Genomic DNA, 21,770 nt, shown 5'->3' on the forward strand with positions numbered 1-21,770 from the left:
CGGCTCAGCGTGGGGCGGAGTCGGGGGTGGGGGGCAACCCCCTGCTGCGCAGCCGAAATAGCTCAGTTGGGAGAGCGTTAGACTGAAGATCTAAAGGTCCCTGGTTCGATCCCGGGTTTCGGCAGACGTTTTGGTGCCCCCAGCGAACAGCGTTCTGTTTTGCTCCAAGCTGATCCAGCTTCTCCCAGCACTTTTACCCAGAATGTGTCGGTTTTGACCTCTCCTCCCCAGAATACTCTCCATTCTTCAGATGAGGAGCTGGGCTGCTGGCTCATGCCAATGCGGGAGGGCTTAGAACAAGGCCTCATCCCCATCCACCCCGGTCCACCCCCAAAACTTATGATCCCAGCCCGAATGACCCCCTTCCCCACTCCCATTTACAATATTTTTTAAGTGGCAGGATCAGAACGAACGTAATTGTCAAAAGAAACACTACTGAATACCAAAAGGGAGTTTGCAGAGACACCTTCTGCTCGGATGTCGTTTAACTGTGACAGTCCTGCTGGGTACCTATTCTGCCCATTTTACAATACATATGGGGAAACTGAGGTTCCCCCGTTCCCAACGGGGGAACGCAGGTGAGGAGCAGGGCTGGCTCCTGGCGAGGGAGGACCACCCCAGGTGTGTCCTGGAGCCCGACTGCGCGGTCCATGGAAGGGGAGGCGGGGCGCCGGTAGGTGTCACCATCCCGGTGGTGACACACAGGAGAAAAGAGAGGGGCTGGGCCGAGGGCTGGGTCTGTTGGGAATCCTACACCTCCTTGCCCTCAGTTCCCACAGCTGGCCAGGCTGTGGAGCTGGAATTTTTTAATTAAAATAAACCTTGTACTTCCAAATAGTTTGATTCAAAGAAAAGTTGCAAACCTAGTACCAGAGTTCGCTGTACTCATCACCCAGTCTCTCCTGCTGCTAACATTTTACACTGACGTTAACAATTCATGACCCAATGTATATACATCGCCAGCTCACGTCCAGGCATTATTCAGGCTCCTGTTTTCTCCTAACGTTCCTTGTCCTGTGAGCCAGGCACCTGGGAGCCGAGCCCCCAGCCTCGCTCGAGCCTTCAGACACCTGACTGCGACCTCCTGAGACCACAACCCAGTCAAGAGAGAATGTTGCTTCCAGCCGCCAGGGGCCGGTACACTGCTAAGGCAGGGATGGATAACTAATACAGGAGGGGCCATCGGCTGTCAGGGTGATGGATTGGATGGGGAGCGGGGGGGGGGGGTGGTGGTGGATAGGGGAGGTAAGAGCCTGCATCAGGAAACTGGGACTGTCAAGGGCAAGCCCTGAAACGGAGAAGTAGGTCTGACAGGGCAGGGAGTTAACAGAGGGTTCACCATAATTCCAGGAACACTGAGGGTGAGGGGGTGAGGGCAGATGGGTAGGTGGGGAGGAGGTGGGGGGGGAGAGGAGGGGGAGCCAGGCTGGAGGAGGTGGGGAGCAGGACCTGGAAGGGACGGAGCAGGGGCAGGAGGATGGGGGGTGCAGGGGCTGAGAGGGGAGCCGGGACAGGAAAGCCTGGCCATAGAAGCCATGCATTGGGGGGAGGGCCACTGACCGCACTGCATAGATGTGCCTGTCTGATTTGAGATTCTGTGTGTGTGTGCATCCCTCGTCTTAATCAGCTTCCTAGATAAATGACAGACTTAAAGAGGTGCTCAAGTGAACACAAGGAAAACTCCCCCTTCCAGGAAGTGGTTTTGTTGATGCACTGCTCCTCACACCGGGGGGTCTGATCGTCCCCTCATGCCATCTGGGCTGGAGCGAGAAAGGTACAGCGACTGTAGGACAAGCATTGCAGGGTCTGGGGTCAGGGGTCTGGCTGAAAAAGGTTCAGGAAGGGTGGCTGTGAGTGGTGGGAGGTGACCGGGGCAGGGGTGGACGCCTGGGGAGGGGACGGGACACAGTGGGGGAGCAGGGTGGCCGTGCAGAGGTGTGGGCTGCTGAGACGCCAGCTGGCCGGAGCCCAGACAGCTGAGGGGGGACACCGGGTGAGGGTGGGTGCAGGGAAGCTGGGGCTGTGGTGGACAGGGGTGCAGGAGGCCACGGGCCGGCCGGTGGGGGCCCTGGCTGCACCCCGTGTTGTGCTGGGTCTCTCTTCTTGATGCAGAAGCAGCCCAGTGCGCTGGCTTCCCGGGGGCCAGGGCCACCTCACTGCTCCTCCTGGAACATTCCTCACTTGGTCGGCTGGCTCTGCCTTCCTAACTACTACCCAGCGCCAATTTGGGGCATCAACAGACGCCCACCCAGCACTGCCTGCCCCAGTGGCCCTGGGACAAAGTTTCAAGACGAACAAAAACATAATACAGTGGGAGTGAGGAACTGAAGACACCTGCTGGGGCACAGGACTGGGATGGGGCTGGGCGCCGAGCAGCGGAAGCCTCCAGCACTTCTGGTCAGCACCCGGCACACCTGAAACACCGGCTCGGCTGGGCTGACATGGGACCCGCCCCCCCAGCCAGGCTGGGGAAGGAGCCTCCAGAAGCAGCCATCGGGGACAGCGTGGCCGGCCCGAGTGCCCGAGGTGGGCTGTGCGTGGGGCCCAGGAAAGAACAGGCAGGGCTGCAAAACGGCATTTAATTCCAGTCTGAATAGTTCAATTCCACAACCAGAGCTCAGAGCACAGATATATAAAAATACTTCACGATAACAGAATAGTCCACGTGGATGCCTCACCCACAAGAGCACCCTGTTCTCCATCCTGACCCACTTCAAGGAGGCTTGCTGTCTAGACCTTTCTAGAAGGGAGCGAGGCCACGGTGGAGATGCTAGCGGGGCCATTCTCCCAAGCCTGGCCCACACGGGATGCCCCTCCGACCGCCCTGGGGGGCAGCTCAGCGGGACCTCCAGGGCCGTGTCTGCACCTCTGCTTGGGTTTCAGCAAAACCAGCAGAGACACCACACGCAGGTCCCCGCAGTGATCTCTGCACCTCCTTCCCGCAGGGACCCAGCCTCCCGTCAGGATCAGGGCCTGTGTCCCCGGCGCCTGCGAGAACCTCTCCCCAACTGTCCTCTGCAGCGGCCACTCGCTGGCCGGTGCCGGCTTCAGGGAGGACTGGCCGAGCTCAGATGCCGCGGCGCAGCCATCATGGTGGGGACTTGGCTGTTTCCTTCCACAGGCAGCCTCGCGTCAGCTTAGAATAAATAATCCACCGTGTGTCGCTTTAAACCAGAACAGAATTTCTGTGACCACGTCAAGGACCGGGCCTTCACACAACTCTCTCCAAAGGTGGGGGGGGGCCCCTGAGCCTGGAACCCTCAGGCATTGGGGGACCCATCTGTGCTTCGGGCTTCCAGACAAAGGACTGGTTTCCACTGGTGCCGGGCCGCGACCCCACGGCCCAGGCCCAGGCCGTGCACACAATGACCTTGGCCGGGCTGGGGGGCGCAGCAGCCCGGTGGGATCGTCACAGCTATCTGGGCAGTTGGCTGTGCGGTGACAAGGCCGGGCGGAAAGAGGCTGGAAAGACTGCCGGTCCGTCTGCTCTCCTGCACGAGTCCCAGCAGAGGCTAGAGCACGGGAAAGCAGCGGCTCTCGGGTCCTGCCTCTTACAAACACGGGTTTGCCTCAAAAACACGTAACAGAGGCACAGCAAACTCAGGAGCCGTCATAAGAGGAGCCACACACAGGAGGGAAACAAACGGAAAAATACACTGATGTTGCGGGAGCCGTACGTTCGTATCAAGAGTCTTTAAAGCTCCTGTTTAATGCTGGGTACAGTGCTTTTCAACACAAAACACAAACGTGCACCTTCTGTGAACCTACACGGTACAGTCACAGGTAATGACGTAAAGTTAAAAAAAAAAAAAAATGCCTCTGTCCTTTCAAACCCTTTCAGGAGCTGTACCTTCCACAAGAGCCAGGAAAACAGAGGCAGCAGCCGTCAGGAAGGCCAACGGCCCGCCTGTGCTCCAGAGCGCAGGGCCTTGCCTCCACCGGCCTCAGCTTCGCCGGCTCCTTTCTTCCAGGAGCTGCGTATCAAATATTTCTTTTTCCCTGCAAAACCAAAAGGAGATCACTTCGTTTTAGTCAGCAATTCCCTCTCCCAAGGCAAGAGAAATCAAAGAAAAATAAACAAATGGGATCCTAACCAAACTTATAAGCCCTTGCACAGCAAAGGAAACCATCAACCTATGGACTGGGAGAAAATATTTACAAATGATGTGACTGAAGAGGGCTTGATTTCCTAAATATACGAACAGCTCATACAACTCAATAACAGAAAACAACCCAATCGAAAAACGGGAAGACCTAAATCCAAATTTCCCCAAAGACATACAGATGGCCAACAGGCACGTGAAAAGATGCTCAACATCACTAATTATTACAGAAATGCAAACCAAAACTACAGTGAGGTATCACTCACACTGGTCGGAATGGCCATTGTTATGAAGACGACAAGTAACGGGGGATTTCCCTGGTAGCGCAGTGGTTAAGATTCCGTGCTCCCAATGCAGGGGGTATCACCTGATCCCTGGTCAGGGAACTAGATCCCACATGCATGCCACAACTAAGACCCGGTACAACCAAATAAATATTAAAAAAAAAAAAGTCTACAAATAACAAATGCTGGAGAGGATGTGGAGAAGAGGGAACCCTCCACCCTCCTCCTACACTGTTGGTGGGAATGTTAAGTTGGTGCAGCCAGTATGGAAAACAGTACGGAGATGCCTCAAAAAAGTAAAAACAGAATTACCATATGATCCAGCAATCCCACTCCTGGCATATACCCAGACAAAACTCTAATTCGAAAAGACAGGTACTTCCCTGGCGGTCCAGTGGTTAGGACTTCACCTTCCAATGCAGGGGGTGTGGGTTCTGTCCCTGGTCAGGGAGCTAAGATCCCACATGTATCATGGCCAAAAAACCAAAACACAAAACAGAAGCAATACTGTAACAAATTTAATGAAGACTTTAAAAATGGTCCACATCAAAAAAATCTTTAAAAAAAAAAAAATCTTAAAAAAAAAAAGAACAGATACATGCACCCCAACATGCATTGCGGCACTCTTCACAACAGCCAAGACATGGAAACAACCTAAATGTCCATCGATGAATAGATAAAGAAGATGTGGTACACATATACAATAGAATACTACTCAGCCATAAAAAAGAACAAAATAATGCCATTTGCAGCAACACAGCTGGACCTAGAGATTATCATACTAAGTGAATTATTGTAGTTTTTTTTTTGCCACGCCACACAGCTTGTGGGATCTTAGTTCCCCAACCGGGGATGGAACCTGGCTGCGGCAGTGAGAGCACCAACTCCTAACCACTGGACCGCCAGGGAAATCCCCATACTAAGTGAAGTAAATCAGGCAGAAAAGGAGAAATACCATACGACGTCACTTATATGTGGAATCTAAAATATGACACAAATGAACTTATTTACAAAACAGACACAGACTCACAGACATAAACAAACTTATGGTTGCCAAAGGGGAAGGGTGGGAAGGGATAAAGTGGGAGTTTGAGATTAACAGATGCACACTGGTATATATAAAAAAGATGAACATCAAGGATTTACTATATAGCACAGGGAGCTATACTCCGTATCTTGTAACAAACTGTAGTGAAAAAAATCTAAAAAAAAGAACACAGACACACACACGTGTACACATATAACTGAGTCACTTTGCCGTACACCTGAAAGTAACATAATATTGTAAATCAATTATACTTCAACTAAAAACAAACAAACAGGGCTTCCCTGGTGCACAGTGGTTGAGAGTCCGCCTGCCGATGCAGGGGACACGGGTTCGTGCCCCGGTCCGGGAAGATCCCACATGTCGCGGAGCGGCTGGGCCCGTGAGCCATGGCCGCTGAGCCTGCGCGTCCGGAGCCTGTGCTCCGCGACGGGAGAGGCCACAGCAGTGAGAGGCCCGTGTACCGCTAAAAACAAACAAACAAACAAACAAAAAAACCAACCAAACAAAAAAAAAAAACCATAAACAGAGAAGTGAGTGTTTCATAGGGACCAAGTTTTAGTTTGGGAAGATGAGAAAGTTCTGGAAATGATGGTGGGGATGGTTGCCCAACAGTGTCAATGTGCTCAATGCCACTGAGCTGTGCGCTTAAAACGGTTAAGACGTTGAATTTTACGTTATGGGTATTTCACCACAATGAAGAAAAATAAACTACAAAGAAAAATTGATGAAACAGCAAATTGTCCTTTAAAATGGCTATCTGTTAACAAAAAATTACATGATCAGTTAGTTGACTGGCTGCCCCTCTCAGGATCAACAAGGAATATGATCCTGAGGGGGACGACCCAAAGGTAAACGGAACACAGCAGCCTAAGAACCCCAAGAGGAGACCCAAACCCTGTCGTGGTGCCGAGGCTCGATGGTTTGTGCACAAGAACCTAAACGCAACTACGGTGTGAAAAGAAGCGGGAGGTGGATGCACCAGGACAGACCCACTGCCCGACTGACACCCAGCCCAAGGGACCCCTGGCTGCCCAGGCTCGGCGCCTGAGGTGGCAGGGCGCGGCCGGGGCACAGCCCATGGCTCTCCATAGGCATCTGGGGTGCCTGCAGCCGGTTGAGGCTGCGGGAAACTCAGGACGCCCTCCGACCGGCAGCCCGAGCGGGAGGGTGGTGCCAGCTGGAGATGGGCCGCTCAGACCTCACTCTCCCGGGAGCGCCGTCTCTTTACCGGGTGTGCAGGGCAGCCGCTGAGGCTGGGGACAGTCTGTACCACGAGACCCTAGTTGAGTCTTCAGCCTGTCACCGCCACGCGGCCCCGCCTGCTCCCAGCGAGGCCTGGCAGCCCGCCCAGAGACAGGATTAGGGGCTCCAGACCGCCAGTCCAGGGCGCTAACCACAGCAACGTGAGAGGAACATCTTGATCACCGCATTCTTCCCGCCAGCCAGGGACGTCCGGGCAGCGGCTGTTGCTTAATCTCACTGTTTCCTCAAATAGCCGTGGCATCGAGGCAATGGGGAAGAACGCTGGGGAGGCAAACATCAGCCCCACGAAGGACGCAGGGCGTGGCGGGCCCAGCTCTGCCCGCTCGGACCAGGGCCCCTCAGCCCAGCCACCGCAGCCGCCGGCGCGCGGAGACGAAGCCCTTCGGGACGCAGCGCGGCCTGCCTACCGGTAGCTGAGTGAAGGTCCTCGTATGTACTTCTCCTCAGCCGTCTTGTAGTCCACAGCATCCACAGCGGAAATCGCGCAGATGATGGCCTGCAAGAGGGCAGCACACGTCAGGCCCGGGCCAGGCCCGGCGGCTCGCACGGAGCTTGGAGGCGGCCGCGTGGGCGGGTGGTCCAGCCACGCCCCGGCCGCCAGGGCCCTCCCAGCTCAACACTCGTGCAGTCTGCAAAATCCCTGCTCCTGGTGTTTCCTAATTAAATCTACAATGCTCTCTTTCGGATGAGACGAAACTTCAGGTCACTAAAAGCAGCGCAAGGCAGAGCCTGGGGACTTCCCTGGCGGCCCAGTGGTTAGGACTCCACGCTTTCACTGCCAGGCCTGGGTTCAATCCCTGGTTGGGGAACTAATGAGATCCCACAGGCCGTGTGGTGTGGCCATAAAAAAAGAAAAAAAGGAAAAAAACAAGAAAACACAAAGAAGTAATCTGAATATACAATAGATGTCTGATATCAAAAGATCACTGTTACTTTTTGGAGTGAAATCATAGTATCGTAGCTATTTATTTTTGAAGAGTTCCTCTGGTTCAGAGCAGGGTCTCTCTCCCCTCGGCACAGCTGACACAGGGGCCGTCCTGGACTGTGGGGTGTGGAGCAGCATCCTGGTCCCCACCCACAGGATGGCAGAAGCCCCCCACTCGTGACGACCACAGACAACCCCAGACATCCCCCAGTGTCCCCAGGGGGCAGGATCACCCTTTGTAGAGACACACATGAAAGTATGCACGGATAAAAAACAATCCAGAAGGAGGGACTGGAGGTGCAAGTGGAGCAAGGCCACACTATTCCAGCTGGTGACGGACACGTGAGGGTTCACGGCGCTACTTAATTTTTCTTAACGTATTTGAAACCTCCACAACGATAAAGCTCAACACTTTAGAGCCTGGTGACATTTTCCCACACATTCATTCATGGCCAGCAGCATCCTCCCTGAACTGAAGAACGGCCGAGGGGTCGTGCACCAGCTCCTCGACCGCCCGCGCCCCAGCTGAAGCGCGTTCGCAAAGCTTAAGCTCCCCTTCCCCTGGGCCAGGGACCAGCCGAGGGGCCCAGGCCGCAGCACCCAGCCCACAGCACCTCGGGGAGACGGCTCAGGCGGCACCGCCCCGGGAAGGCTTCTGGAGAACGACGCCCAGGCCCCGGCACCCCAGGGTGCCACAGGGTCCGCCGGCGCTCACCTCGGGCAGAAGCACGTCCAGGACGAAGCGGATGCCGTCTGCGTGCCCGCGTGCCAGCAGCCTGCTGCCCGCCTCCTGGTACACCCCCTGCAGGTACTTCACCACCAGGTCCAGCTGCTCTTCGTCCTCCAGGTAGGTCTCCACGCAGGTCACGTACTGACCCGAGCTCAGGAACGTCTTTAGCCACCTGGACGGCTTCCTGTTCTTCAGGATGGCCCGCAGGTGGCTCTCGGCACCCCGCGCCTTCACGATGTACTCCACCAGCTTCTGGTTGGCCCGGTCCCGGGCGGCCCGCGAGCGATCAGGGAGCACCTTCCTGCAGGCCGGCCTCCTGCCCCGCGGGTTCCCTGCCGAGGCCTCCTCAGGGCCCACCCCGCTCAGCGGGGGAAACCTGGTCCCCTGGACGTCCCGCTGGATGGACTTGCGGACGGGGGAGCCTGCGGAGGAAGCGCACTCCCGTGACTGGGCGCCCTCGGCTGTGCCGGGACAGTCCCCGAGGGCTCTCCCCCCAGTAGGATCCCCGCCCCTCGTCCCAGCTCTGCCCTCCACCCTGCTTCAGCGGCACCCTGCAGAGGCCAGTGACAGGAGGGCAGGGAAAGGGCCACGCAGATGCCCCGGCGCCAGGCGGGTGACCTGGGCGCTGGCGGCAGGTGTGGGTGTGCAGCCGCCCTCCCGGCCCCACGGCAGAGGGAAGCAAGGGGACCCCGTGGACCCAGGCATGGCTGGACCGTAGGCCTCAGGCTTGGGGCGCGCTGCCCGCCGCACACACCCCTCCAGAGCTCAAAGAAGACTGCCGCTCCTAACGGGCAAAAGAGCGGGTCCCACCTTAAAGGAGCTGCTGGTGAACTTACTTATATCAGCCGCGTAGTATTCCAGGAAAGAGCCTGCGAAGGAACCACAGCCTGCACAGGGGCGGAAGGGAAGTCAGGTCACACACAGGACTGGACTCTGCCGGGTTGTCCAGCCGGTGTGCACCCTGACCTCAAGCCCGAGGACCCCCCATGGCCGGACCTGGGACAGATGGAAACCAACCCCGATTCAAAGGAAACTGTTCTGTTCAGACCCAGGATGAGCCTCCACCAGGCGCCTGCCCATCCGCAGGGATGGGGAGAAAGCCTGCTCGGGGCAGGGCTAGACAGCTATGGGGACCGGGCCACCCTCCGCCGTCGGGGGCCCTCAGGGGAGGCCCCGCACTGCTGCCCCCCGTCACTTCGTGCAGGGGCACCGGAGCCCCACGTACCCAGTCGGACCCTGTAGTCGGTGATGAGGGAGACGCACCAGCCGATGGCCTGGTCGAAATCCTCCTTGGCCTCGTCCTGCAACAAAAGCCAGACGGCGGGCGTCAGCCGGGAGCACCTCCGAGGTCCTGCGTCCTCAGTCCCCTCGTCCAGGAAGGGGCCTGCAGACGCCCCCACACAGGGCTCCCTGCGAGGCATGTCTGGGGCTGGGGCTGCTCAGAAAACGGTCACCTGTGAGCCAAGCCCTCGGGGCCGAGAGAGACACCACAGACCCTGAGAGCAGGAGGGCGAAAACCCACCGCAGGGCAGCTGACAGGCCATCAGATTGACAAGACGTGAGGTTGCAGGAGATGAACCCTGTGGAAGACGCCTCTGGGCCCGTGGCCCTCGACTGTACACGGTCAGTGGGAAGAAGTGCTGCCCCGGGGGAGGGACCCCTGGCCTGTGATCCTCACAACAACCCAAGGCCGTCACCCCCGGTGAGAACCCCTAAGCTGGGATGACCAGCGAGACCAGCCTGAGACCCACAGGCGTGTGATGGGAGGGGCAGGCAGCTCCAGAGGAGGAGGGTGCTTGGGCCGTGGCCAGGCCCGCTGACCAGCACCTGCGACAGCAGGGTGGCGCCGGCACATGCCTGAGCTCCCACGGCCCGTTTCCAGGGGACGTGCCCAGGCATCCGGGTCCCGCGAGACCTACGCGCCATCTTCTTGAACCCAGGCGTCTTTGCGATAAAACCCATTCCTCAGGTATTTGAGGCACACGAATCTCAAACTCGATTCCCCCCCCCCGCCCCCGCCCTCCGGTCCCAAGAGCCCAAGGCTGGGTCCAGCGTGGGTGCCGACCTTCCGAGCAGTGCCCGCACTCAAGGCCCGTGGCCTGCTGCCCTCAGAGAACAGATGGTCGGCGGGAGACGCCCCGACAGCCCTACCGCATCCCACTCACCCTGGGAACCAGCTCAGACGCTGCTTCCCACACGGGAAGGCATCACCCCATGCCGAGCGCAGAGCCCGCTGACCAGGGGCCAAGCAGACACCCACGTTGGAGCGGGGCTCACGGGCCCCACTGCCCGACCCAGTCGCAGTCTGTTTTTGAAAGTTGGGACAACGAAGTGGTGGGTGTTTCAGAGTTAACAGACAGCACCGTGTGGACCAGCTCCTGGGGACTCGGGCTGGGCCAGTCACAGGGCCACGGCGATGGTGTTCCCTGATGTATGTGGCACTCAGGCTCAAGGCCTCGGGGTCTATGGTGCCCTTCCCGGGGGCGGCTCAGACACAGCCGCAACTTGTGGGCCTTGGCCCTGGGCTCTCCCACCTCCCTTCTGCGCAGGGCGCCCTGTCCTCCACGCCAAACCTGCTCAGTGGGGAACGGCCAGCAGCCGCCCGAGGGGCAGTGACCCCCAGCGGAGCAGCCGAGGCCAGGCGCCACTCCCACAACTACCGCTGTCTGAAGGGCCTCGTGGTGGTTACCAGCCACCAAGCCAGCCCTTCAAAGCAGCGCAAACAACCATCCACGTACCAGAAGCGCCTGCTTTTCTTTACAATCAAAGTGCTTCAGTCGCCGGAGAGACACCGTGATGCTGGAAGCAGAGAGAGCAGAGGTTCACGGGAACCAGCCCCATCTCGCGACCCAAAAGCGTCCTTCCTCTGGGAAAGCGTCGGGCCTCTGCCAGCGCCGGCTCGTCGGTGGAGGGAGCCCCTCGGAGCCGGGCCCAGGTGTGCCCACACTTCCAGGCCAGCTCCGGGCAGACGGTGCTCCTGCCCTCAGTCGAGGACTAGGGGGGTGACTGGGCAGGGGGCTGCTCACGGCCCCTGCAGGGAGCCAACTCTGCTGGGGCCCAAGGAGCGTCCAGCAGGGCTGACTCTGGAAGCCGACAAGCACTCTGGAAAACCCGACCATCTGGCCGCGTCCCTGAACACCACCTTCACAGGGATCCTCATCTGGGGCTCTGGACCCCACCCCGGCCCCCTTCGCCAGCCTCCACCCAGAAGCACTCGGCAAGAGCAGAGAACAGTGGGTTTACCCTCTCCCTTTGGGGTTCATGTTTCCTTCAATGAAAAGCACACTCGCTTTCTTATCTCTTCGCCTGACGCTTTTGACCTGTTGGCAGATCCAAGAAAACCAGGTGTCAAGGACCCAGAAGGTCGTGGGTTTTCGACACTTTCCTGATGTCACCTCATCAAGCATGTGACGAGGAACGCAGCCGGCTTGGACTGACAGCCGACACCGGGGAACGCTCAGAAATCGTCGCATGGCCCTCAGCGCCGCTCCGACCGAGCAGAGCCAGGGCTCTACAAGAGGAATCACGGCCGCTGCCTTCAGCACTTCCGCTCGGCTCAGGGCGCGATCCTCCTCACTCTGGGGGATGGGCAAAGCGAGCTCCGGGAGGCCCCGCCGGGCCCAGCAGAGGTCAGGCGGGAGGCGGCAGGCTGTGGACCCCGGAGGGGCCCCCCCTCCGTGTCACCAGCGCCGTGGGTGAGGCTGGAGCCCGCACACCACTGGCACCCATGAACCAGCAGGGCCCCCGGGAACTGGGGAAAGCGGAATGGCGGGGAGAAGGCTGCCAACCGCAGGGGGACACGGCACCTCGGGAAGCGAGGGTCCCCGATAATCAGCCCCCCAAACCCTGCCACGGAGCTGCACGGCAACCCCGGTTCAACTGCACGTCTGCGCTCTATCTACAGGTGCCGCAAAGATTTCATTCTGTCCTTCCCGGGACGGTCAGTCACGTGTCAGGAGGCCATGCTGACCTGGACAAGCTCAGACTCATCGCGACAACAAAAGCCGCTCCACTGTGGCAGCTATCTTTCCGATTTACACGCCACTGCCTCTTCCTAAAAGTTAAAGGACTACAGCTAGAACCATCAGGACCCTGTCCCTGCCAGAAGACAAAGCGGGGGGGGGAAATTAAGGTGGAAATGGCAGGAGCGAGGGCAACCGGGTGGTGCCCCTGCCTCACAAATTCTCCAACTGACCATGGGCACCGTCCAAGCAGGCGGAGGAGGCACAGCCAGGACGTCAGCCACACTTAAGGGTGTCCCCTGCACTGGGGGCGCAGCCAGGACCTCAAACACCTGCTGTGCAACCGATGCCCACCCTAATCTGCTCGCTAAAAAGCTGAAATGTAGAATATTGAAAATGAGCAAACTGTGGGCATTTTTTGGAGGCGGGCTTTCTAAGCCTGCTTGATAAAAACCTGACCTATAAGCCTCACAATCCTTTGTGCCAGAAGGCTGAGACCCCCTTTCCTTAGGGAAACGTGTCCACGTCGATGCTCATGTACCCAGCGTTTCCCCAGTAACAACAGAACAGTGAACCAGCTGCCCGGGTCCTGGTGTCAAGAATGGAGGACGCTGGACCTCAGGCTCGGGGGACCAACTGAGCAAGCAGGGGGCAGAGAAGGATTCTTACCACTGCGGGCCAGAAGGGGTATTTTTGGTATTTAAGCCAGACTAGCATTCCTACTTCAAACGAACGTGGTTCTAGAATTGAAAGAAAGAAAGGAAAACAAAAAGAGACAAGTTAGATCCATATCAGGCACGAAAAGCGACCGCTGGAGAAAACACAACCACGGAGACACTGTTCAAGCCCAGCGTCGACCCGAGAGTCTGAGGGGCAGGTTTGTAACTCCTGCCCCTGGAACCCAAATGCCGACCACAAGCGCGGCCAGGGCGACAGCTGGTTTCCTAGCAGTGACCGTGTGCCGTGCTCGTGGGGACAGGGGCGGGCGGGGGCTCGGTGCCACCTCTGCCACTGCTCTGTAAGCCTCAGGTTACTCCAGAATAGAGCACTTTTTAAAGAGCTTGGCACATAAACAGAAAGGAGACCACAGCACACAATGAAGACCCCATATGGGGACTGGATTTCTGAGAAGCTCATCTGTCTGGGAAACTGGGGGCTTTAAAGGGTTAAAATAAAGAGAACTATTCAAGCAATCGTAAGATAACTACAAGTAACTTCTCAACAAAATTTAACTGCATCCTCAACCAAAAAAGTTCCAGAATGTGTAAATAACTCAAATATTCAAGAACCGGCCGCGCTGTGGTGTCTGACAGGAGGAAGGGCTGTGAGAGAAAGGGGACCTGGGGCACAGGGAGCCGCCTGGGGCACACACAGAGCGCTGGTCACCCGCGAGAGGAGCGTCGTGGCCCCCAGGACGACGGGTCACGGGTGCAGACAGCCAACCCGGGCCGACCGGCCAAAACACCAGCAAACCAAAACCAAATGGAAGACAAAACCGGGAGAAAAGAGCCAACGCCCGGGTTTCTGGGGCTGTAACTGACCCCCATGTGGAGACAGGGACGGAAACGCCCTCTGCAAGAAGGCACAGCGGCCCCCCTGCGCCCAGCGAGCCCGCGGGGAGCTGACCCCAGTGACTCCCCAGGAGCCCAGGCACTGCAGCCCAGGCGGAAGCATCCAGACACCCCAGTAACCAGCCGCCACCAGGAACAATCGGCAGAGCCCGCGGGAAACGCCCGAGACTCGCGTACACAGAAAGGGCAGGGAGCCTGCTGCGTGGGGACGATGGGGGATGGGGTGGGGTGGCTCCAGGCCAGCCCCCCGGCCGTGCAGGAGAAGCCCCCAGGCCTCCCGTGCTGCTCGTGCTGCAGCCTGTGCACGCGTAAATGTTTCACAATAAAGAGATCCAAAACCACCCCCAGACCACGTTAAGACTAACGGTTAACGGGCGAGTCTAATACTGAAACCGGTCCTCAGTTATTTAGTTGAAAGCAAACTAGCTTTCCGTTCCTGGCCGGTTCTGACCTTGGGGCCTGTGTCTGACCCCCTTCCGGGGAGGACAGGGGCAGCTGACCTGTGCCCGGGGGCGGGGGCACTGTGCACACACGGGGGCGCCAAGCCCCTGCTTCTCCGGACGCCACCCGGGAAGGCTGCGAGGCAGCGCCAGGCCACACCCAAGTGGTGGCGACAGAGCCCATCTATTCACTTGGCTGCCGTCCTCCGTCCCCTCTGAGGGGACAGCAGGGAGGCTGGGCTGTCGCGCCCCAGGGAGCCCCCCTCACGTGGCTGTCCTGGACAGCGGACCCCGGACTCCCTGTCTGTAAGCCCTCGGCTCAGGACGAAACCCAGGCAGCGCCGCGAGAGACCTTCCCCGGACGTCAGGCACCGCAGGCCTCCCCCAAGGAAGGCGCCGCCCACTCACCACGGTATAGGAGGATTCTCGGGGGCTCCTCGTCCTCCTCGTCCTCTGCCAGGAGACAGTTCACGGCGTCCAACTCCACTGACTCTTCAGAAGGTGGACGGGCTGCCAACAAGGGTAGATCAGACTTTCCCCGTCACAGTCATGGGGACTCAGCCCGGGAACAACACCTCCTGATACATGGGCATCGGCGCAGAGAGCAAAGCTGCCGCGACGCAGACTTCCTCGCGGCCTCGATCAGGCAGGGCACGTCGGTTAAAGCACATTCAACAGAGTAAGAGAGAAAGGAGAGCAGGAGAGACCGCGAGCGCAAGCAGGGAAGGTGGAGGAACTGGGCAAGTGGTCCTCGCGTGCGGCTTGTCCCTTCACGCAGGCGCCCTCGGACACGCGGGGAGGGGGTGGCCCTGGGGCCAGGCCCCTTGGGAAACCATCCCCGCGCCTCCAGCGCTGGGGAGAAGGCCCCTTTCAGGGGCCGAAGAAAGGCAGAAACCCAGGAGTGACTGCGGGGCAGGCAGAGCGCAAGGTATCAGCCGTGCAGAAATGAAGATTTGCAAATTAGCATTTCAAAACTAAGTGGGATGCTACAAGGTCCAAACGGAGGGAATCATAGCGCCTGGCTGCAGCCACACAAAAATACACAACACGGGAATCCTTAAAAAGTCAGGAGCCTTTCAAGTGAGTTAATCACTTCTGAGATTCCTGCCAATTTAACGGGAGTGCATCATGGCTTCTGCCACGGGAAGAAGAAAGGAATTAATCCTCGGGGAGCAGATGCAGCATTATCACAGCCACATGCTTCCGCCCCGCGCCCCTCCACTCCCTCCCTCCGCTTCAAAACAAAAATAAAAACACGCAAGTATTTGGGAGCAGTTGAGGTAATTATAGCCCAGTGGGAGAGACAGACGAAAAGGACTTAGGAGATCTCTGCTTGGGATCTATCTTGGTAACAATCTAATTCAGGATCTGGTTAAAAATACACGGGTGGGGCTTCCCTGGTGGCGCCGTGGTTGAGAGTCTGCCTGCCGATGCAGGGGACGCGGAGCGGCTGGGCCCGTGAGCCATGGCTGCTCAGCCTGCGCGTCCGGAGCCTGTGCTCCGCAACGGGAGAGGCCACAACCGTGAGAGGCCCGCGTAACGCAAAAAAAAAAAAAACACGGGTGTCTGGCTCCGGATGGGCCACAGGAGAAGCAGACGCCGCCCCCTCCCCGGCACACGCCTCCTCCTCTCCGGGGCTTTTACCTCCCTCCAGGAGCCGGGCGTCTCTGGTCTCCTCTGCGGGGCCGAGCTGAGTGGGGCTGCGCGGAGCCATGCGGGGCCCCGGCCTCTGGCCGCTGTCCGGGCACAGGTGCTGGGCAGGGTGGCCACGGGCACTGGGGCCGCCCCGAGGACCCTCGGCCCCACCTCCGGGAGAGGAGCGCAGGGCTGCCAGGCCGGCCACCATCTCACTCTCTTCCTCCCGAGCTCCCTCTGAGGACGGAGGCGCTTCCTGACCCCAGCTGGGCCCCCGTGCTAGGTTCCTCTCCCGTTTACTCGGTGTCGTTGTCCGGTTCACCGTCCGGTTTGCCCGGTGTTTGCTGGATCCCCGTCCGTCCTGAGCACCACTGCCGGCCAAGGAGACAGCTCGGGCGCGCAGGCCTCCGCTTCTCCCGAGCCCCTTCTTGTGGTCCACTCTGCACCCGGGGTCCTCCTTGCGAGCGGGCAGGCCGGACAGCCTCTGGGGCGCACGTTCCCTCCTCGTGTGCCCAGGACTGCCCGACGCATCTTCGTGGAGCAAAGGCGAAGGGCTGGAGTGGCAAAGCGAGGAGGCCGGTTCCGTGGGCTTCACTCTCAGAGACTGAGTGGTCCTCTCTTCCCTGGAAGAGCTTCCTTGACGCGGACGGGTCCTCTCATTCAAAACATCCAGAGCCACGCGGAGCGACCGCCTGTAGGCCAGCTCCTCCAGGGGCGTGGCAGCAACCTCGTTCTGCAAGGCTGAAGGACAGAAAAGGAGCAAAGCCTGGTGATGGGCCCTCCACCGGCTGGGGCGTCTCATTGGGATCGCTGGTCTCGGCACCTGAAGGGAGGCTGACGCTTCTCACCTACATCTTCCCAAAGGAGGGACCCGGACGACAAAACAACAGTTGAGGGCTGCAAGGTTTCCCTTTCCCAAAAGCAAACTGACTGACCCTACCCTGATTGGGTTACAGAGATACATTCCTCCAGGTTACAAAACAATGCCGCCGGCAAAACCCATTCAGAGTTTGTCCGATCCTCTCTCAGCCTCACAGTTTCAAATTCAATCAGGGTCAACAGAAACCCACACCAACTAAATAAGAACTCTGTGGGCAGTGCACTCTGGGGTGGGGGTGACGAACAGACAGCTACGAGGCTCCTCTGCAAGGGCGTTTCCAAGCCAGCAAGCGGCACCAGGGGCCTGGGAACTTCAGCCTGAACAGCCTTCCTCGTTCACTCTGACGCGTAGGCGCCGTGCTCTTTATCTGAACGAGGGGACAGAGGCGACGCCACAGCTCAGCAGGCATAGATTACGCCTCCATCAACAGTGTTTGCCCGTCTAAAGGCAAAGGCATCCACAAGCAAGTGGCCCCCCAACACGGGCTGCACGGACAGTCACGGCATCCGAGAGGTGCTGGTCGTTGCCGCCCAAGGTGGGCATCGTGCTCTGAACGAGAGCTGTTTCCCCAGAGACGCAGGAACATGGACCCTACGTCACAGTCACCTCTGGAAGATACCCTGGGTAACCTTTATGCAAGACAGAAAGCTCTCCGCACGTGAAGTAAGCACTCCCAGTCTCAGCAGGGAGAACGCTTCCGCGTCTGGGCCTGCAGAAGGGCGCGCCTAGGCCGGTGCCCGGTCTGTCTCCCCCAGGGTGTGTGCACCTTGGGCAGAGCTGGGCCGGGCTCAGGCCAAGTCTGTCTGACCTGCGACGAGATGCCAAGGAGGCCGGAGTCTGGGCTCCATTTCCAGCCCGCCTCACGCCGCCCCCCGCCCCGACAGCCCGCAGACACCGTGGCAGCAAGGCTGGTGCCAGTCACACCCTTTTTTCTCCCCTGGGCTCAGCGATAGAATTTAAATACACATCCAACTGCTTCTCAGACCTTGGGCGGAGGCCAGACCAGCAACAGAAGCACCTCACTCTTGCTACGCGATAAGCAAAGAACATAAAAAGAGGAAAAGCCTCTCTCCCTTTCTTCAGGGAGGCGCCCCCCTTCTGCACGGCCTGCAGGGCCGCGGATGTGGCCTGTGGACCCTGACGCCACCACTGGCCATCCTGGGAGTCAAGAACAGGATGGGCTCGAGGGGCAAATTCTAGAAAGGGTGAAGAAAACAGACCCATCTCCTCCAGCTCAGGGAAATCACGTTCCCTTGTATGAAGGGGAAACCCTGAACAGGGTCGCTTTGCAGACCCGAGTCTCCATCTTCTCCCAAACTGCCTCTTACTTCATTAAAACCTCAGAGTTACTCAAAAACATGGTCTTACCTAACGAGGAAGCGATGCCTTCGATGTGAGACTTCTTCAGGATCTGGGCTCCCGTGCTTTTCACCTTAATTCTGCAGGGACAGGAACGGCCGTTATACGCCACCAGCCATGCCACCAAGACGTTTTCAAACATGTTTTGCTTTAAACGACAAAAGAATTAGATTCATTTTCTTCCTTTGCACCCTTCCACTCAAACCAAAAGTCAAGGCCAACTGGGAATTCATGCACCTGAGGTGAGAGGCAGCAAGGACCCTGGTGAATGTTTTTTTGTTTTTTCCTTTCCCCTTTTAAGACAGAAAAGGTTGACTGGATTTAAGAGCAAAAATGAATTCAGGGCTTCCCTGGTGGCGCAGTGGTTGAGAGTCCGCCTGCCGATGCAGGGGACGCGGGTTCGTGCCCCGGTCCGGGAGGATCCCACATGCCGCGGAGCGGCTGGGCCTGTGAGCCATGGCCGCTGACCCTGCGCGTCCGGAGCCTGTGCTCCACGACGGGAGAGGCCACAACAGTGAGAGGCCCTCATGCCGCAAAAAAAAAAAAAAAAAAAGAATTCAAATTGTGACTTTTATGCGGCAAATCCCACTTTCAACTGCACAAATAACTCCTTTGTTAGATTCTCAGGGTAGAGGATAATGTCACTAAAAGCTGTTTACAGACCAGCAGGTGTGTTTTAGTTTAAAAGGATGGGCTTTCCTTTCAAACTCGAGTATTCAATTACCTTCCCAGCCTCAGGGAAAGTGTGAGCTGTGGACTAAGCAGGCTTAGGAGCGGCTCTGAAGAAAGAGGGATGGGGACGCAGGGAGGCAGGGGCAGGAGCTGACTTGGTTTCATTCTCTATTTAGAATTGGGAATTCTCCCGTCAGACACACATGACCTGGGCATTTTAATCCTTCCCGGTCATCTACGTCCTTCCACCACGGACGATCAAGAACACAACATAACGTGCTTCCCCCACACCCATGTGTTTGCCTTCTGAACGCTAAACGACAGTTTCTTATGAGAGGCACAGGCTCAAACATCAAATATCCCCAAACTCAGGGGATTGTTACATAAGTTTCTGAAAAAAAGACACACAAATACATCTGTGGGAAGGAAACAGCCCTACTTGAACCCCAACGAGCGTTTACCTCCCGTTTAATTTACATTCGTTCCATTTTTGTACTGATCTCGCTGGACATCAGTACCTCGTATGCATCTTCAATTTCCAAACTTTCGTGAAATAAAATCAGTTGTTTTCCTCTTTGGGTTATTTTGATCCCATTTATAACTAAAAAAATAAGAAGCCCTTAAGAGTGCTCTTCGCTTTTTTGGGGAAGGAGTGGTGGTATCCGAAATCCCATATGGAAAAAAGATAATATCACAAAAACACAACACTTAACTTTTTGTCTAGGGAAAGTATCTGAACGTTTAGAAAAAATTCCTTTTTTCTCTTATTTTTGGCTGACTTCTCAGTTCCGGCCAAGACCTACATTAGAAAAAAAGAAGAAGGAAAACAAAGCCTTGTTACTAAGACACAACAAACAGCTAACACAATGTAAGAAGCCGTGGCGACCCATAAATACAAATGCAGCAGATGATTCTTAAAGGAGCAAAGGACTCCAGAGGCAGGGAAACCGAGGCACAAGGTGCAGCAGCAGATCCAGACCAGTACCAGGGTTTTATCTGGCCCTCTTCCCACTATGCTGCTGGGAAGTCTCCCCGAGATACTCCTGTTATTTACTATCAGGGCTCCCGGCCAGCTATTTCCTTGAGTTACAGCCTTACATGCCTTTTTATAGCTGACTCTGTTAAATTTGTTTTTTTTTTTTCCCCAGTGTGAGGAAAAAAAAAGACACTTTCGGAAGCATAACCTTGTAAGCACTCAACCAAAACCCCATTAGACGGGGAAGGAGGGAGAATCGGTGCCAACGGAGAGGAGCGCCAACTGTTCAGACTCAATTATTTCGCTGAAGCAGCTCCTAGGTATCTCCTGATAAAGATTTTACTTGTCACCCGAAAGTCATTTCTAATTCCTGAAATTACAGAAGAATGGCTGTCACCTTTGCAGGCCATAATCGCTTTTTCCATCTGCAGAGGACATACTTGGCATCCATCGTGATTTAGACTCATGTGGTAAGCAGTAATGATTTGGCACAAACAAAGTACTTGAAGGTCTGACGCGATGTGCCCTGCAACAAAATTTGCACGGTGGTTTATAACATCCTTTGCTTCCCATTTCAACGCAGACACAACCCTCAAGGGCAAAGGTTAGCGGGGCTGATCCTCAAGGAGATGGTTCAATTCCATCATCCTGCACTGAGTGGGCTCAATGCCAAAAAGAAGTGACTGGCCTCAGTGCCTAGGGAGACGCCTGGATGATTTTCATAAATAAAATACAGCCAAAGTCCCTCCCAAAGGTTCTGTCTAGATTACTTTTAAAAGGCTCCTGAATAAATCAGCCTGCCTCCAACGTCGGCGGGAGAGGCGTTGTAAACAATCAAAGCTTAAAAACAATCAAAGCTTACAACCCTCCCATGTTTGGGGAGTTGACAGTTGACCACAGCGCAAAAAAATAAAATCAGAGGAAAATGACTGCTCTTTTGGCTGCCGTGTCCCTGAAAGGACTGGACAGCTGCAGACCGTTGATTACATCAATGGGGAAGGCTGGTCTGGCGGTGACAGTAAAGAAAAGGACGTGGGGGGGGTTCGTTTGTGCAAAGAGGGGTTCACCCCGGCAGGAGAGGGTGGGTCCAGTTAGCAGAGGATGGGGGCTTCAGGGAGCGGGGGGGCTTCAGGGAGCAGAGATAGGGGTTCAGGCAGCAAACGAGGGGCTTCAGGGAGCAGAGGTAGGGGTTCGGGGAGCAGAGATGGGGGTTCAGAATGCAGAAGTGGGGTCCAGGCAGAAAAGGGGTTTAGACAGCAAAGGGGTTCAATGAACAGAGACGGGGGCTCCCGCGGCAGGGCGGGTTACCGCCCTGGGAAGCCTCTTTCGGGGTTCGCCCCTCCCCCAGGCCCGCCCCGCCGCCTCAGCCCCCGCCCGGACGACCCGAGGGGCGCAGCCCGCCGGGCTCACCCAGCGCCCCGCCTCCCCAGCACGGCGTCCCCGAGCCCGGTGCGGAGGGCGAGGTGGCCGCGGCGGTCCAACAGCGGTTGCACCCGCGCCGCCCCACGCGCAGCCGTCCGCGCCCGCGCTCACCGCCTCCGCCGCCGCCGCCGCCGCCGCCGTCGCCACCTCCGCCGCCGCCGCTCCCGCGGGCCGGGGGCGGGGCCAGGCTGGCGGCGGTACTAAGCCCCACCCCCGCCGCCGACCAATGGGGAGCCCGCGTTCGCGCCACGGCCCCGCCCCTTCCGCCCGGATGGGCGCAGAGAGACAGGCGGGCGCGCGCTAGGCTGACTGAAGGGCGCGGGCGGGCCTGCGGGCTCGAGGTGGGCGGCGACGGCGGCGACCTCCATCTTCTGGCCCGTGCTCCCGCCTCCTCCTGCCTGCGCCTGTCAGGCCCCCTTGGCTCTCGAGGCCCCTCCCCGCCGAGGCCCTGAGAAAAGCCTCGAGAGCCTTCCAGAACTTTCCATGGCCTGAGGCGCCTG

General features: G+C 57.6%; 1 protein-coding gene and 1 non-coding gene across 5 annotated transcripts; one reads left to right on the forward strand and one right to left on the reverse strand.

The window, feature by feature from the left end:
* The first annotated feature begins 51 nt into the window (after window positions 1-51).
* TRNAF-GAA (transfer RNA phenylalanine (anticodon GAA)) lies at window positions 52-124 on the forward strand. The gene has a single exon. It is a non-coding gene; the product is annotated as a tRNA-Phe (tRNA).
* A 2,441-nt stretch (window positions 125-2,565) lies between these two features.
* Window positions 2,566-21,449, reverse strand: PWWP3A (PWWP domain containing 3A, DNA repair factor). Of its 4 annotated transcripts, none has more exons than XM_067734489.1 (14): window positions 21,382-21,449; window positions 20,246-20,374; window positions 19,586-19,671; window positions 18,210-18,280; window positions 15,971-16,702; window positions 14,735-14,836; window positions 12,985-13,055; window positions 11,597-11,673; window positions 11,092-11,152; window positions 9,579-9,654; window positions 9,190-9,240; window positions 8,339-8,775; window positions 7,106-7,194; window positions 2,566-5,898 (listed from the first exon to the last, which is right to left on the reverse strand). In XM_067734489.1, the coding sequence occupies exons 2-14, from the start codon at window positions 20,297-20,299 to the stop codon at window positions 5,688-5,690; spliced, it is 2,118 nt and encodes a 705-aa protein (XP_067590590.1). In that variant the 5' UTR covers window positions 20,300-20,374; window positions 21,382-21,449; the 3' UTR covers window positions 2,566-5,687. The 4 variants fall into 4 exon arrangements, with proteins under 4 accessions (XP_067590590.1, XP_067590593.1, XP_067590589.1 ...); XM_067734492.1 differs by having other exon boundaries at window positions 2,566-3,999; window positions 21,259-21,407; XM_067734488.1 differs by having other exon boundaries at window positions 21,259-21,407.
* Between the last annotated feature and the right edge of the window lie 321 nt (window positions 21,450-21,770).

The sequence above is a fragment of the Pseudorca crassidens genome, chromosome 3 (genome assembly GCF_039906515.1).
Source record: "Pseudorca crassidens isolate mPseCra1 chromosome 3, mPseCra1.hap1, whole genome shotgun sequence".
Classification (NCBI taxonomy): domain Eukaryota; kingdom Metazoa; phylum Chordata; class Mammalia; order Artiodactyla; family Delphinidae; genus Pseudorca; species Pseudorca crassidens.

Coding starts and splice junctions, on each gene's coding strand:
- PWWP3A (XM_067734489.1), bottom strand. CDS start 20,299: ATGGATGCCAAGTATGTCCTCTGCAGATGGAAAAAGCGATTATGGCCT. Junction 14,837..15,970: donor CGCCCGGCTCCTGGAGGGAG/GTAAAAGCCCCG, acceptor CCTTGTTGGCAG/CCCGTCCACCTTCTGAAGAG. Junction 11,674..12,984: donor ACCCCTTCTGGCCCGCAGTG/GTAAGAATCCTT, acceptor ATCTGCCAACAG/GTCAAAAGCGTCAGGCGAAG.